Genomic DNA, 18103 nt, shown 5'->3' on the forward strand with positions numbered 1-18103 from the left:
AGTAGCTAAACTATATTTTGCGCGAACGCAATATCAGGTCTATTGCATCTTTCCGCATACATAATAGATCCCACAGCCGAACCATAAGGGATTTTTCGCATACGTTCTACCTCATTAGGTGTAGAAGCACCGTTCTTGCTAGATAAGTTAAGTCCTTGCATGAGTGACCTTATCAATATAAGCACTTTGACTTAGTCCAATTAACCGCTTTGATCTATCTCGGTAGATCTTGATTCCAAAAATAAATGCCGCTTCTCCTAAGTCTTTGTAACACCCGTCATTTAAAAACCTGGATTTTCAAAAAACTTTTGCCTAACGGCGTTTAATAATAGCGGAAAAGGATCACATATAAATCTGCACATCCGTAACCGGATGAAACTTTTGAAAACATTTGATGTTACTAAATGAATCATCGAAATAATAAAAGAAAATCCAAGTGTTGGTACCAATATATATGCTAAGCATTATTACATAGTCTTTAATCATAATATCATAAATGAAGTGGCCAAATAAAAGGCTAAGGGTAGTTTAAGCATTAAGAACATAAATGCTATCGTCTTTAATGTCTCTACCCATCCTCACCAAACTATCCTTTCTCTAGCTCCAAACTCATCTAATCTGATGGCACAACATTTTCAAAGAGCAAGTGTTAGCTAATAAATTAGCTAAGTAAGAATAACATATTTGAAAACATTTGCCGATTAGATATATTAACAAAATCATATCATCATTATATGTTAATATCACATGAGCATCATAAACATCATAAACATAAGAAACATCATAAACATCGTAAGCGCCATATAGCATAACACATTAGGAACATCATAATCCTAAGTGTGCCTATCATCATAAAGCTTTACTTTTCATCTTTCTTTACTTTCTTTATATCTTTACTTTTCTTTTGCCTAGGCGTAGGCTATGTGACATAAGCCACACATACTTAGGGATGTGGGGTTGTGTGTAGGCGGTCATAGACCATACATGGAGTCCTCACACCCGACATGATGGGTAAACCATAAGGTGGTCCATCGGCGTCGTTAAGGAAAGACAAAGTCGTTTCCAACTGAATAAACCGTTTATGCCTTTACGCATTGGTGGTTAGTTACTCCACCCGGAATAAACAAACATAACTATGCCACAAGGAGCAACTCAAGTGACCACGTACGCACTAGCTTTACAACTAGCACGTTTTAAGCTTAACACAACTTTACATATGCTCGAGACTTCGTTATTACATTAGTTTAGGCTACACTTTCACCTAAACTAATCACTTTTATCTTTACTTTATATTAACGTAGGCTACACTTTCACCTAAGTTAATCACATATCATCTTTACTTTAGGGCCCTTAACGTGCACGTGAACATGACAATCCTAATCAAAGGACTAGTGACTAGGTGATCAAGCCACATATTAAATCTTATCATAAACATATCATCACTTCATGATCATGTAACATAATCATAACATCATTTCATAATCACCTATCATAATCATGTCATCATTACATATTCACTTTACATAAGCATATCATCACATTATGATCATTTAGCTTAAGCATAACATCGTATCATGATCACATAACATAAACATGGCATCATATCTTATTCACATTTCATAAGCATATCATCATTCCATAATATGAGAACTTACCTTATGCCTTTGCAACCTGCATATACATGTCATTCATCATAGAAAGGTAAGCGTCATATCCCATATCAACCTCCCATAATCCCCTTTACTTTACTTTCAATCATACATAAATGTTTGGAAGGTTTTACTTATGAAAACGTATTTTGTAGTACCACCAGGTGACAAAAGATGTTATCTTACCTCGGTACAACTTAACAACCAGTTAAGAATATCTTAGAGTGCTTGCTAAGTGCTCCCGACTACCTATAATCATTGAACGACATAATGAGCTATCAATTACCTGCTACTTATGGTCATGACTCAAGACTAGATGCCTATAAATATGACCCATGACAAGACTTGATGCATCGGAGGTTCGTTTAATACTTTAGAGCTTACATAACCCGAAGGAACTCGACATTCCCTCACTAAATGAACCATTTAGGAAACTTGACATCATAATCATATTTTGAAAGAATTACTATTAGAAATTAGACTCTCTCACGATTCCGTGGATAGCTTATTTGTCAAAAACGGAGTTACGGTTCAAAAGTTATATCCATTTAAAAATGTTAACAAAATTAGTCCCTAACCGGAGTTAGAATATTTGTAACGGGAGTTACAAGCCTAATGGGGGTTACGAAAATTTGTAACGAGAGTTACAGTGGAGGTGTTATCACAATTACCCAGCTAACGGGAGTTACACAATCGTAACGGGAGTTACGACGACCAGACGTGAAAAACAACTCCAAAACCTAACCAAACACATTCCAAACGACTTTAACAAATCTCCAGGTCTTATGAACATCAAATACACTTAAAATAAGACCCATTTGACACCTCCAAAACACCAATTGATCCATGAATCATATACCAACCTTATACAATCGATTTAAAACCCGTAATGACCTAAAATCGATTATAAACGTAATTGAATCCAACCCAAACCCTAAAACCAAAAATCAATGGGTTGAAAGGACTTATTATGCATAAAATCAATGAGGCTAATCATCAATTACCTGGAGATAGCAAAAGGGGATGCAAAACTTGATCAAACGCCCTCGTATCACCCAAACGACGATGAAATCGAATAGGGAATTGATTATGGCAATGAGGAATGGTTAGGGCTCAAAGAGAAAAGGATAATATGAGTAATTAGAGTCTAATGACCTGCTCCAAGACCCTAATCCCGTTTTTTAGTTTCCAGCTATATCAAAACTAGTCCCTAGACTTCCTTATGGCTCATATTTAGCTCAAAACACTTATGGGGAATACTTACAACACACTAAATACTTCAAACACATCAAAAGGCATATAAATCGTATCTTAAACACTTTAGCACATTAATCATTAAGGCACTAAAGCCTTACACATTTAGCACATTAAATACATATAAGCATCAAATCATCAAAAGACTTAACGGACACGTAATGTTGACTTAACGACTCAAGTCAACCGTTAATTAAAAAGTTCGGGATGTTACAGTCTTTCATGGCAAAACACTTTTCAAGATGGGATTTAACATCTTGTAACATTGGAATGTGTTTTTCTATGATCAATATGTCATCAACATATAAGACAAGGAAGGTAACATTACTCCCACTAGCTTTACGATATACACATGGTTCATCGAGATTTTGAACGAAACCAAACTTTTTTATTTCTTCATCAAACCGCTTATTCCACCTTCTTGATGCTTGCTTTAGTCCATAAATGCACCTTTGAAGCTTGGATACTTTGTTGGGATGTTTTGGATCAATAAAACCTTCAGGTTGATCCATATAGACTTTTTCATCCAAGTAACCATTCAAGAAGACAGTCTTAACATCCATTTGCCATATCCCAAAGTCATAGTACGCATCTATGGCTAAGAGAATCCTAATAGCTCTAATGTCCGCAACTGGAGAAAAGGTCTCATCATAATCAACACCGAAACGTTGAGTATAACCTTTTGCCACGAGACGAGCTTTATAGGTGTGTACATTTCCATCCATGTCCGTCTTCTTCTTGAAGATTCTCTTACACCCAACAGTTTGAGCATTTTGTGGAAGATCAACCAAGCTCCAGACTTGATTGTCTTTCATGGATTTTATTTCCACCTTCATAGCTTCAAGCCATTTGTCAGATTCTGGATCTGATAATGCAGCTTTGAAATTTGGAGGCTCATCGAGATCTCCTAAAACGTTTTCTTCTACCATCAGACATAATCTGTCAGTAGGACGTCTTGTCTTTTCGGACCTACGAAGTGGAATCGCTTCATCATCATCGACTTGAGGTTCATCATTTTGAACATTCCCCCCCCCCCCAAGTTGATGATTGCTAGGAGCTTCAAAAGGTGACACATCTCCTAGCTTGAGTCTCATCAAGTTCTACAAACCTCCCACTGTTCTCTTGAGCTAATTTCTTTTCAAAGAATTCAGCATATCGAGCAACGCGAACAATGTTTTTGATGGGATCATAGAAATCGTAACCCATCATTTCCTTAGGGTATTCGACAAAGATGCACTTAGTAGTTCTGGGTTCAAGTTTGTCAGGCATATCGCGTTTCACAAGTGCCTCACATCCCCAGACTCTTAAGTAAGACAGATTAAGGACATTTCCATGCCATAATTCATATGGTGTCTTGTCAACCTTCTTGGTTGGAACCATATTGAGAATGCGTACAACAGTCTCTAGAGTATAATCCCAAAACAAAAATGGGAGAGTTGTAAGGTTCATCATAGATCTCACCATGTCCAGCAAGGTTCGATTTCTCCTTTCAGACACTCCATTATGTTGAGGAGTGTATGGAGGAGTAAGCTGTTGGACAATTCCACATACTTTTAGATAATCCTTAAACTCTTGGCTTAAGTGTTTACCACCTCGATCCGAACAAAGAATCTTGATGGTTTTGCCGAGTTGATTTTCTACTTTATTTTTAAATTCTTTGAATGTTTCAAACACTTCATGTTTATGTTTAAGCAAGTAAACATAACCATAACGACTGAAATCATTCAAAAACAAATGATAAAGTAGCTAGCACCTTTCCTAGACTCATGTCTAAATCGGCTACATACATCCGAATGTATTAGTCGAAGTAGTTCTTTAGCCTTTTCCGATTTTATGCTGAAAAGGTATTCTTGTTATCTTGCCGAAAACATAAGACATACATTTGTCAAATGATTCATCATTTGATTGTAAGATCCTTTCACGTTGAAGTCTTTCAATGCTTTTCTTGCTAACAACAATTCCAAAGACACGCATTTATCAAATGATTCATCATTCGATTGTAAGATCTCTTCACATTGAAGACTGTTAATGCGTTTCTTGCTAATGATAATGCCGAAGACACGCATTTATCAAATGATTCATCATTTGATTTGTAAGATATCTTCACATTGAAGTCTTTAAATGCGTTTCTTGACAAAAAATTAAACAAGATGACAATGTCAAAGATAGATAGAGTCTAAGTTAACTTGACTCTTATTGAATTATCATTTGAATCTCATCAACATCTATAATTCAGTTAAGAAGATACTTGAAGAACTGGTTAAACCAACTTGCTTCTTCTTCTTGTTCGTCTTTAGTCGTATGCTCCTTTTTCCAAAGGGTTTTTTAGACTAAACACTTTGTTTTCTCTTACCAAAGTTCTTGCCTTTAGCTTCACGGTTGTTTGCTTTCTAAACCATTCCCCCTTGATCATAAGAACTTGGGGTATCTCGCATTTCTTAGGAAGGTTTTCCTCATACTCAATCAACATGATATGAAGTTCAACTATGCTATGCAAATTACAATTGTCTCTTATGCCAATAACAATCGGCAGAAGATACGCATAGTTTAACCTTTCCAAAATGCTCAAAGTAACTCTTCATTTTGAGTACATGAGCACTTACCGGTTTCCCATACTCATGTTCAAGTTATAGAGTGACTCAATTAACTCAAGTAATTCAACTCCAACTTGTTTTCCGTACATAGACTTGAGTTAATTGATCATATCACATGGATTTTCCAATCCGAATTGCTTTTTGAAGCTCAGGAGATATGCTTCCAGAATCAAATAAGCAACCTCAATATGTTTATTGTACGGAGTATGTTATGCTTCCAACTGCAAAGCAGTGGCACTCGCATCGGGAATAGCGATATCTGAGTTTCAGTGACATCAACTTTTAGAATCATTCTCTATTGACAAAACAGCCATTGAAATTGGTATTAGAAAGTTTTCCCTTTTTAGCATCGACCTAAAAGTCGATTGGTGTATGTTTTGTGAAGGATTTGTTGCCTTTTACTAAACAGATTCAAGTTCAATTATCGATATTTTCGATAATTAATCCTTAAGAAATTAATTACCCAATGTTTATAAAATAAACAATTAATTTCATTAAGGCTAGGATCCAATTGACATACAACCATTTCATCAGTTGATCCGCTAGAAATGATTGCACTCAAAAGGTAAGTGACGAGCAGTAATTGCATTACATGTGCAATTCCTAGTAAGAATGGGGCCTACATATGACACTTGATTCATCAAGTGATCTTTTTGTAGTCATGTTTTGTCCCATCTTTTGCCACGGGTCAAGGTCTCACTGCTTAACTCACTTTAAGTCGTCCAACTAAGAACGCACAAATTTGTCCACCACTGTGTACCAGTGAGTGGGATTCGCCATGCAACTGTCATTTCACCACTGTGTACCAGTGAGTAAAACAACAGCCACATGTGTCCTTTACAAGTTGGATGACAAATGACTTAAGTTTATTGGGTCAATCAATTTGATGTGTGATCAAAAAGTTATGTTTGAAGATTCATGCATATCTTCTAAACATAATATGTGTATAAAACTCATTTTTATTGCCTTTAAATACATAAGAGCTCAGTAGCTCCATTTGAACTCACAAAGAAACGCAAGGGCAAAGGTTTGCGATGGACGCAATTAAAAACCCGCCATTTTAGAAGGCTATCGCACTCCGACTTATACCTCTCTTAAAGTTCGTTCAAATGGGTGAGCCGGTGTATCTTTTGATTTTAGGGCACCAATTTTATAAACAAAATCATTATTTCAATATAACTTAGTCAAGTTTAATTTTCCAAAAACAATTTTGCACACAATTTTCTTAAAGGGCAAAACTAAACTTACTAAACATAAACACATAACAATTAGGTATCCATCCTTGATTAGCCACTATGGTTTAAGATTGGCTCCCCTTTCTCAAGGAAAAGGACCACATACATCAAGTAAACTTGATTGCGCAAGCCAAAATTTAATAACAAATTTATCACATAAACACATAATGTGCTGATTGGAAAATTTCTGCAGCTTCACAACCCATTTAGCCCTAGAGGATAGCCGAACTGGGATTAGCTCAGAACTACAAAGTTGTAGCCCTATGAGTCTAGTTTCTACAGTTCAAAGGACGATTTCTAACTTCTTACGGATCAAAAGATATGGTCATTTTAGTGGACTGGTGTCAAGCAATAACATTAACAAATAATTATCACATTGTCAAACAATTAATTATTTTAATTATCCACCTAAATAGACCTAGTGATCAACTAATTTTATCATTATAACTAAGTAATAATCATGAATTAATTGCATGTAAAAATTCATGATTATTATTACTTCTATTTAACAATTAAAATAAAGGTAATCCATAAACGCATGCAATTAACACATTAATCATGCAATTAATCAAAACTTGCAATTAGGGTTTCCAAAAACAAAGATTTTTTTTTTTTTTAGATCTAGAAATTTTATATAAAAACAAAATTTAATTTTTTTATTTCATTATTTTATTACAATTAAATCAATTAATTAACAAAATAACCAAAATAATTATATAAAATTCTCGAAAAAATATGAAACCCTAACTCCCCTTCAAGTTTTGATTTTTAGGTAATTAAAATATACATGGGTGGCTCGTGATACCACTGTTGGAATATATAACAAAATATCATTATTAACGAGTATGCAACGGAAGCAAATAAAATCATGTAATTGTAAGGTACCCTATTGTTGCGTGGATCGTAATAAGACGTGATTCGTTATGTCAAGAGTACGGAATCCTCTTGAGATAACTAGATTGCTATTATCTTTTGCTGATTAATGAGTAATTAACCAGCTGATTAATGAGTAATTAACCAACCCAAAGGAGATGCACACCACTTGTGGTTCATGTAGGAGGTCACACAAAGGAACAAGTAACTTGAATTCGTGAATTCGTGAATATGTGATCTTTGATTCAATGGATTAACCTAATTCCGTAGATTAAGTCTTGTATTTATACTAAAAGTGTTTTGGTTCGTGTGGGCTTAGGCCTTAATTGAAGTTTAGGCCCGAAATAAGCATCCAATCGATCTCCCTCGTGCTAACGTCAGCACGAGGTCAGTCCTACATGATGATGACGTTAGCACGAGGTTCGACCCCTTGGTGTTTTGTTTGGCTCGTACACAACATCCAACCATCGTTTAAGTATTCTATGACACTTATAAACCTTGGTTCTATGTTCCTGTATCTACAAAACAATATATAACACACAAACACAATACAAAACATAAACAGATATAATATTGAAGTTCAAACGTAATCATTAAATATCAACACAAGTTCTAATTTAAATGATTACAAACATGGTTCCTAAAACATAAATGATAATCAAATCTATGTTGCGATTGTCACAACGAATCTGCATCTACAGTAATCAAATAATTAACCTTGAAATAGGATTATGATTATCTCTTAATGTAGATGATAAAGTGAAGAACTTTATGAAGATTTGAAGTAAATCCCTCTACGATTGCACACCAGACACCCCTATACCGTATGCTAGTATCCGATCACGAACTCACAAACCCGGTTGTGTTTTTCCTTATGTTGAAGTCGAAACCCAAAATAATTCCACAATCAAATCAAACTATTAATAATGTGTAATCAGTGATTCATGAGTAAACTTATATTAATATATTAATATAAGTTATACGTATGAAGCCAAAACCAAATTTGCAAGATTGTTTTTTTTTTAGTTTTGTTCGACCGAAACCAAAGAAGGAAAATGAGGAGGATTTTTCTTGTGTGAATTGATATCTAAAACCCTTATATTAAACCCTCTATTTATAGGGTAAGTCTTTAGTATTTTTGGCTTGGTGACTAAGCAATCAAAAGGCCTCTTTTGAGCCTTCAAAAACCGGCCCCCCATATGGATTTAGAGTCCAACTCTAATTTCCATATTTTACATTTTAAACCTCCTTCTAATTAATTTAAATACAATTAACATTTTAACTTATTTAAATTAATCATTTAGTGATTAAACTAATTAATATATTACTTTAATATAAAATTATGAAAGAGGAAATAAAATTATGACAAAATTTGTGTTTGACAAAATTATGACAAAATTAAAATTATATTACAAATAAAATTTGTGTTTGATATAATATAATGAAAGAGGAAATGAAATACATAATTATGACAAAATGAAATGAATAGAAAAAAACATGTTTTTGGAATGAAATATACCTATCTGGAATGAAATAGTTTATTTTTATTTTTTTTTCTATCTATCCTAGAATTTGAGAAATTATGAATATGATCTTCTAACTCCTTTATATATAATTTGAGGATCATTACAACCAAATATTAGTCGATTTATGTATATTTTAAACAATTAATAATAGAGATATATCTTGTATAAATATATATATTTTTTAAAAAACTACTTGATATATAATCTTTGACTATTAGTTAAGGTTAAAAAATAATAGGTTGCATATTGGAATTTGATACTTGGACATATAAATAAATAATAATAACAAAATAACAAAACAGAAAAGACAACAAACTTGTTCGAACAATATAAATGTTAAATGTATTTTATATGGATTGGATTACCATCATACATTTATAAGTTTTACAGCAATATAAATGTTAAATGTATTTTATATGGATTGGATTACCATCATACATTTATAAGTTTTACAATTTGTAGTAATTAATTAGTAATTATCATTAAAAGCTAAAAAATGTTAATTATATTTAATTTAAGTATTTACTTAGATTTATCATAAAAAAAGAAGTTAGAAGTGTAATTTGATGATGAAAAATAAAGAAAAATGTAAACTTATGAGATTTTTTTTTAAAATTTATTAATATAATTAATAATTGTGGATACTTTAATCACATGTTTAATAACTTAGTTGTGAAAAATCAAGCATTGTGTTTGATTAAATGGGGTTAAACCAGTTGTTTTAATATATATTTTTTAGTTTTCAAAATAAGATTAAGATTAAAATGAAATAAAAATTAAAATTAAGATTAAAATTAAGATATAAAAAAATTAAGATTGATAATTATTCTTCACTTTTTAACAAGATATTCCTTTTCAAAGAAGTTCTTAGGACTTTCGAAAACCAGTAACAAACCATACATAAGTTTATACCTTCTTTTCCAACCCCGTTTGTGTCAGGGCTTATCAACTTATCCAAAGCAAAAGTTAGACAAACCATACCATCTTCTTATCTTAGCATACATACATATACAAGTGATTCTAACAACACACACAAAATAATCATTCTTTGTGGTAACGAACATGTGTCCCTTCCCACAAAAACGTGTTAGTTGAGACCAACTTCTTCTATGTATTTGACCCCACATCTTTCTACTTTCTAGCACTATATTGGACTTTTACTTTAATTACTTTAATACAAACCCTATTTATTACTTTATTTTATTTTTTTTTATAGATAATAACGTATATTAAAAATTAAACACGTTTAGTACAGAAAATTCTAGAACTTGAATTACTTCTTTTATATATATATATATATATGGGCTGGGTATTGTAAAACAAGTATTAAAGTAAAACAAATATGATAAGATCTTAACCCCTAGATCATGGTTAAATTGATACACGAAGATTCACGAAACAATTGATGTACTATGATTTATTTGATGCACGGTAATTATCACTATAGAAAAACCTATTGTTTTATTTGTTTTACATTAATACTTGTTTTATTTTACCTAAAACCTATATATATATATATATATATATATATATATATATATTATGTCTTTTCTATTAAAACTTTTTTTTCCATATTAATATATTCATTCCTTTTCTTATTAACATACTCTAGGGGTACCCGGTAACAGGGGGCCGGCGGTGGTGACAAGTTGTAGTGAAGATGACGACGATAACGGTGTGTTTATTAATATAAAAATAATTGTGTAAACGGGGTAATCCAATTATTTAAGAGTTGAAGGATGTTTGTTGTAAATAATTTCTTTAAGAGTATTATAATTACATCATGTGATGATAAGTAAATTAATGAATAAATGAGATAAGTTTTTTGGGTAGATAGAGATTGAAAAATATTTTAAGAGTATTTTGAACACTCTCTCTCATAAAATTGTCCTCAAGCGAAAAGATCATTCTATCTTTAATGAATTAATTAATTTTCTCACTTTTATTCATTAATTTAAATATTTTCACTTAAATTTTATATAATACTCTTAATCAATTAATTACAACATAAACACATCAACTCCTAAAATAACTACATTACCCCTTTTACATTGATTATTTTAAAATAATAACCACACCGCCACCACCTGTCACGCCACCACCATTACCAACCGTCACCACCAACACTACACTGCCGCCAACATCACCACCGTCGCATTGTGCGAGTAAAATGCTAATCTAATATAATAATAATACTTTTAATGAAATTATTTATAACTACACACTCTTTTACATCCATTACTTTTATATTAATAATCATACATCTATCGACATTACCATTGTCACCATTATTCATCGCATTGCGTGGTTACCTTTTTGGTTTGTAAGTAAATCTAAATCTCTATCTCACACGGACGCGTACACACGTTCCCCTTCCACTATCACACGCTATTAGTATAACTAAATGAATTAAAACTTACAAATATATACAGTATTACGAGTACTAAATATAAACAAATCCTAGTAAAAAAAATTACAGTTTTTAAGCTAAAAATTAAGCACTTAAATATTTGTATGTTTCCGTATTTGGTTGGTGATGTTTGTTCAACTGCTATTTGAACACATTAAAGAAACACTTTTCTCCATCCATCACCATTAGGCACACAGAGAGAGTGATATAATTCTCTTTTTCCTTTCTTGGTGTTTCATAACCAACTTCCTTCCTTCCGAGTTTTTAGTATAAATTCAGTAATCTTTTTATAGGGTGGGTTGTTTCTTGCAAATTATTTTTTGCTAAATGGGTTATATGCTAATAAAGGTGGCATCTTTAGTGATTTAAAGACAATTTATAATGGATCTGGAAACTGGGTCTCACAAAAATCAGTTAAAGGTGAGTTGGGTTTGTTTATATTTGCTTTCTTTCTTGTTTTCAAGAATGGCCATTTGAAATTTTTGTTTTTTTGGGGTTGAACAGAAACAGTCATGGAAGGCAGTTTTGACGTTGGCATACCAAAGTTTAGGGGTTGTATATGGGGATTTAAGCACATCACCATTATATGTGTTTAAAAGTACTTTTGCAGAAGATATTAAACATTCAGAGACTAATGAAGAGATATTTGGGGCACTTTCTTTTATATTCTGGACATTAACTTTAGTACCTTTGTTGAAATATGTGTTTATTGTGTTGAAAGCTGATGATAATGGGGAAGGAGGCACATTTGCACTTTATTCATTGCTTTGCAGACATGCTAGAGTCAGTTCATTGCCTAATTGTCAATTAGTAGATGAAGAATTGTCCACTTATAAAAAGGAAACACCATCTCCCATAGCTTTGACTTCTTTTGGGTCAAGACTTAAATCTACTTTGGAGAAACATAGAGTCTTGCAGAGGTTTTTGCTTGTCTTGGCTCTTGTTGGTGCTTGTATGGTCATTGGTGATGGTGTTCTTACTCCTGCCCTTTCAGGTTTGATTTCTCAAGTTAAATTCTTTTTTATTAAAGACCATTGGTGGTGTTTCATTTCATATTCATGGGTTTTAGTTCATTTTTCTGGGGTTTCTTCTATAAATATGGACTTTTAAAGACCCTCTTTTTTGTTCAATTGACAGTGATTTGCCACCATAAGTTTTGGGCTTTTATTAGAATTTAAAGATTAATAGTTAACTGTTGGAGTATGCATAATTATATTTGTTTTCTTTACTTACCGTGTCACCGGATTGATTCATTGTTGGATGATTTTTGCAGTATTTTCAGCGGTTTCTGGTGTAGAGCTTCAACTGGCCAAAGAGCACCACAAATGTAATATTCCTCTTATACCTACCTTAATATAAGTTCTCAACCAGATGTTATTTGTCTTTAGTTTGTGGCCTATTAGCATGAGTAGAATATTGTCATTCTTGCCGGGCAAAAGTTCCTTATGTATTCAAGAACTGTTGAAATGGAAAAAGTTAAAACTTCCCATCGAATAAAATAGCTTATAAACATACAAAATGCCTAGTTTAAACTTTAAGTAACTTGTGTAAGAAACAAGATAAATCGTCCTTGCTCTTTTTGTACCTTCTTTGCGTGTAGATATTGTTGATAAATCCTAGGTTGGATCTTATACCTTTGAAAAATCCCAAAACCTCGGAGATCCCTTATATTTATTGGGATGATTGACTTCTGGTCTTAAGAACTTTTCAAACGCTAATTGAAGTAATATGTATTGCCAGTATTGCAACGGGCACCAATTTTAACTTTAGTATGTAGTTAACGGTATAACCAATGAGTTTGCCCTGTTGTGTCTGCCTTTGAAAGGGAATGAAATGATGTCTTTTTTTATTTCATATAGAAAAAAAAAGATTTATGCACTTTCATTTTTCAATGAGTAAACCATGTTAAATGAGATTATGCACAAGTTATGTCCAAGTATTATATGTCAATCTATCCAAGTAAGTGTGTAGCCAAGTTAGGGGGATGTTTGTTTGTACTTGTAATCAACTTTGTTACTAGAAGAACCAGATTCTTGATAATTAGTTAAATAATTCAAAGGATGGTAGTTAATTCTATCAATATCTTGATTTTCTTATGATTTCTAAGTTTTTGTGTCTAGTGGCATAACTTATGAAATGGATCACACATCATCTACCACTACATAGAGTTCACATTACTTCAAAAGGTTATTTATGGTTATGAAAGCAACGGTCATCTCTCCATTAGCTTGAAAAGACCCACGTGTCCTTGAGTTGTAATTTTTGCATATAAAATGGTTACCACTACTCACTAGTCATAAGCTGATGATAATAAAGTACAATTTGAGGGTCTACATCTGATCACAGGACTATATCTATGTGTAAATTAAGTAATTAACACGAAACTACGAATATTGATAGAAGGAACTGATGTATTGCTGCAGATGTAGAAGTCCCAGTTGCGTGTGTCATACTGATAGCATTGTTTGCCCTGCAACATTTTGGCACCCACAGGGTCGGACACTTGTTTGCTCCTGTGGTTATATTGTGGCTCTTCTGCATCAGCTCTATCGGTTTATACAATATTATTCACTGGAACCCTCACATCTACAAAGCACTATCTCCCGTTTACATGTACAAATTTCTCAAGAAAACTCAAACTGGAGGCTGGAAATCTTTAGGTGGTATCTTATTGTGCATCACAGGCAAGTACAATGTTAAATTACATGTATAAACCTGTTTGTCTTCTAGAAGTAAAGTTTTCCTTTCTAAAAACTGTGCTCCCTCCTCCAGGCTCGGAAGCCATGTTTGCTGATCTCGGACACTTTTCACAGTTGTCTATCCAGGTATGTGAATGCACAATGTTAGGTGCAGAAGTGGCAGAACGGTTTATCTAATGGGTTGGGTAATGGGATTGAGTCAAAGAAGGTAATGTTTCATAAGTCGAGTTCACCCGAAGTACATTATCCATTCTACTAAAACTCTTCTATGAATCATTTTACTTAGTGTGATATTGATGAGTAGCAAAACTATAGAATTACTAACTTATTGAGTGAAATGATTAAGAAGGCCTGCATGCATTGATAACGGACTTGGGTGACTTTCAAACGGGTTGAACTGTTGCTTTATAGCCATGTCATTTGAGCTGGTCCTGTTTGACTCTTCAAATGTAAAAATATACCCAAATAATAAGTAAATGGTTGGAAATTGCCACCTTTAAATATTTATGTGTTCCTCTTTTTGCCTTTTGCCTGTTCTTTATGAATTTCTAAATTCACTTTTCAGATAGCGTTTACATCATTCGTATATCCATCGTTGATACTTGCATATATGGGGCAAGCTGCTTATCTATCTCAGCATCATGTAATCGAAAACGACTACCAGATTGGATTCTACATTTCTGTACCGAGTAAGTTGTGTTTGAGCTTTGATATTTTGAAATCAAGAAACCTGACGTTCTAATATATATTATTTACTGAATTACCCTTTGAAAGGGATTGTGGCTAAGTGATGGTTGGGTTGGTTTGGTTTGTTTAGAGAGTTTGAGGGTGCCTGTGCTGCTGATAGCCATCCTTGCTGCAGTTGTTGGAAGCCAAGCAATCATCACTGGGACATTCTCAATTATAAAACAATGCTCGTCTCTTGGATGTTTCCCGAGAGTCAAAATTGTCCATACGTCATCAAAATATCACGGGCAAATTTATATTCCAGAGATCAACTGGATCCTGATGCTGTTATGTCTAGCTGTTACCATTGGGTTTAGAGATACCAAACGTATGGGTAATGCTTCAGGTACGTCTGACACGATCTTAACGTTATCATTTACTTTGTTTATCAAATGCCTATATCTTGATTTTGTTGTATCTTGATCAGGTTTGGCTGTTATTACGGTTATGTTGGTTACAACTTGCTTGATGTCTCTCGTGATCGTATTATGCTGGCACAAAAGTGTCTTTCTTGCAATCGCTTTTGTGGTGTTTTTTGGGACAATTGAAGCATTGTATTTCTCGGCTTCTCTTATCAAGTTTCTTGAAGGAGCATGGGTTCCTATAGCCCTTTCACTCATCTTCATGCTCGTGATGTACATATGGCACTATGGTACACGAAAAAAGTATGAATTTGATGACCAAAACAAAGTGTCGGTTGATTGGCTACTGAGCCTAGGCCCGACTCTTGGCATAGTCCGGGTTCGAGGAATTGGGCTTGTTCATACCGAGCTTGTATCCGGTATCCCTGCAATCTTTTCGCATTTCGTGACTAACCTTCCGGCTTTTCACCAAGTGCTCATTTTTCTTTGCGTGAAATCAGTCCCAATCCCTCATGTGAGCCATGAAGAACGGTTCCTCGTGGGCCACATAGGCCCGCGTGAGTACCGGGTATATCGGTGTATAGTCAGGTATGGTTATCGTGATATCCACAAGGATGATGTGGAATTTGAGAAGGATTTGGTTTGCAGTATAGCCGAGTTTATCAGGACACAAAATGACACTTCTACCCATAATGGGAATTCTGTGAATAGTAAACCGAGCAGCGATGATGAGGTAATGACTGTTGTTGGGACACCTTCCACGCATCCGGAAGGTATTCAAATGTGCACGGACCGGCAAGATGGATCTGAGGGGCCCGAGGTTCAAGAAATACGGACCACATCCACAAATCAAGTGAAGAAACGGGTGAGATTTGTGGTACCTGAGAGCCCGAAGATCGATGATGGTTCACGAGCTGAGTTACGGGATCTAATGGAGGCTAGGGAGGCAGGGGTGGCTTACATACTTGGACATTCGTATGTTAAAGCAAAACAAGGGTCGGGTCTGATCAAAAAAATTGCGATAAATTTAGGCTATGAGTTCCTGAGAAGAAATAGCAGGCCGTCAACAGACTCATTAACTGTACCTCATGCATCGACCCTCGAGGTGGGAATGGTGTATCACGTGTGACTATGTAACCAGTTGTTTTGTAAATGTTTCTATTTTGCATATTTTTGTAGTTAATACATGAAAGATCTGCACCCACTGTCTGATGGTGGTGGTGGATTGAATCATATCCGGTGATCCATCTGTTCTTGTGGTGGTCGCATTTTTGCAACTTCGGAAGAAGATAGTAGCAGATACACCAAGTAGGTATAGCATGTATGTGGTTCACTTTTCTAAATACATATATAGGAATAATAGGATCATGATGAGAATGATGTATATCTTTGTTTTGATGTTAGTTTCTCTATAAGGAAATGTTCAAATGATGATTTCTTGAAACATGTTCCTGTCATGTCATTCTTCGGTTGTTTTAGGGGGGTTTGTACAGCTTGTCTGTTCCAGTATAGCAGGGAACCGAAAGTTGACAACTGAGCTTGAAGTTTGACCGACTAAACAGAGAATTGAACAGAACAAATCCAATGTTTTAGTTCTTGATTTCGGCTAACTTTTCAAAATTGTCTAAAAAAGTTCTTGATTTAGGCTGTTTTTACTGTGTCCAGTTTCATTTCATATTATTTGTCACGTAATCATTAGAATCCCACTTTTACGGGCCTGTATTACGTCCCTTGGCACCTTAAATCTGTTTTAAGTTATACTCCCTCACTCCCAAATTAATATTTTGACTTTTGAATTCTTTTTCTCGTAACCTTGACCGTAAATTTTTTTGTTTATGTTACACAATACTATACAAAATATATAGATAGATTGAGCTTTAGATGTATTTTTCATTAGTTTAACTTTTATTAGGTATTATGTTGTACAAACAAAAATACTTACAGTGAGAAGAAAGACCTAGCAAGTCAAATTTAGACATTTAAAGTTCTTGATCTCGGATAAATTTTCAAAATCGTCCAAAAAGGTTTTTTAATTTTTTTTTAATTATTATCTATACTATCTTATAAAAAGAAATGCCCTCATGTTTAAACTTGAAAGTTACATGGAGGAAAATATATAAAATATCTTTGATTATATTACACTATCAGTCATTTATTTTGTAAAATATATTCATTAACCTTTTACATCAATTACTTTTACATCAATTATCTACACTACTCGACGCCACCTCTACCACCAACAATCATCCCCCATCACCACACCGTCACCGGCATGGATATCGCCACATTGCGCGGGTACCGTGTTAGTCTAACTTTAAACCAATGGATGATGCCTTCAACTTTCAATCATCGGGTTGTGGGTTTTGGTTTTGAGGCTCATTAGGTGAGGTCCTTAATTTGGATGGTTTGTGGCTCGGATAGTTTGGGGTTGAAGGACTCTCAACGTTGTCAAATGAAAGTACGATCGAGTAACACAATTAAATTAATAACTAACATGTGTGATAACAAGTATACCCTTTTACTTTATTCATGTAACATTTCACTAGTAAAAACTACTGTAATTTATTATTTAAATATGTAAATCATATAATGTGAGTGGTGATATTAATACCATAGAAATTAACAAATTTACCGCACAATAGAGATTATATATTATATAACATTTGATATAAGTATTTAATATAAAGTCGTGATAAATCTATCAATTTTTATGATAATCAATTTTTATGATACGAATGTCACCCACGTATATACTTTTTGATCAAATTATGCTTT

At 33.7% G+C, this 18103-nt stretch overlaps 1 protein-coding gene across 1 annotated transcript; it reads left to right on the forward strand.

The window, feature by feature from the left end:
- The first annotated feature begins 11727 nt into the window (after window positions 1-11727).
- On the forward strand, window positions 11728-16772 carry LOC122610575 (potassium transporter 6-like). The gene is made up of 8 exons (XM_043783555.1): window positions 11728-11961; window positions 12046-12535; window positions 12815-12868; window positions 13965-14225; window positions 14314-14366; window positions 14806-14929; window positions 15058-15312; window positions 15394-16772. Exons 1-8 carry the CDS (start codon window positions 11923-11925, stop codon window positions 16455-16457), a joined length of 2340 nt encoding a protein of 779 aa, XP_043639490.1. The 5' UTR covers window positions 11728-11922; the 3' UTR covers window positions 16458-16772.
- Window positions 16773-18103: the final 1331 nt, after the last annotated feature.

The sequence above is a fragment of the Erigeron canadensis genome, chromosome 1 (genome assembly GCF_010389155.1).
Source record: "Erigeron canadensis isolate Cc75 chromosome 1, C_canadensis_v1, whole genome shotgun sequence".
Lineage (NCBI taxonomy): Eukaryota > Viridiplantae > Streptophyta > Magnoliopsida > Asterales > Asteraceae > Erigeron > Erigeron canadensis.

Excerpts from the sequence above, each read along its gene's own strand:
- LOC122610575 (XM_043783555.1), top strand. The coding sequence starts at position 11,923 with ATGGATCTGGAAACTGGGTCTCACAAAAATCAGTTAAAG. Across the intron at positions 11,962-12,045 it reads CTCACAAAAATCAGTTAAAG|AAACAGTCATGGAAGGCAGT; the intron begins GTGAGTTGGGTT and ends GGGGTTGAACAG. Across the intron at positions 14,930-15,057 it reads ATTCTACATTTCTGTACCGA|AGAGTTTGAGGGTGCCTGTG; the intron begins GTAAGTTGTGTT and ends TGGTTTGTTTAG.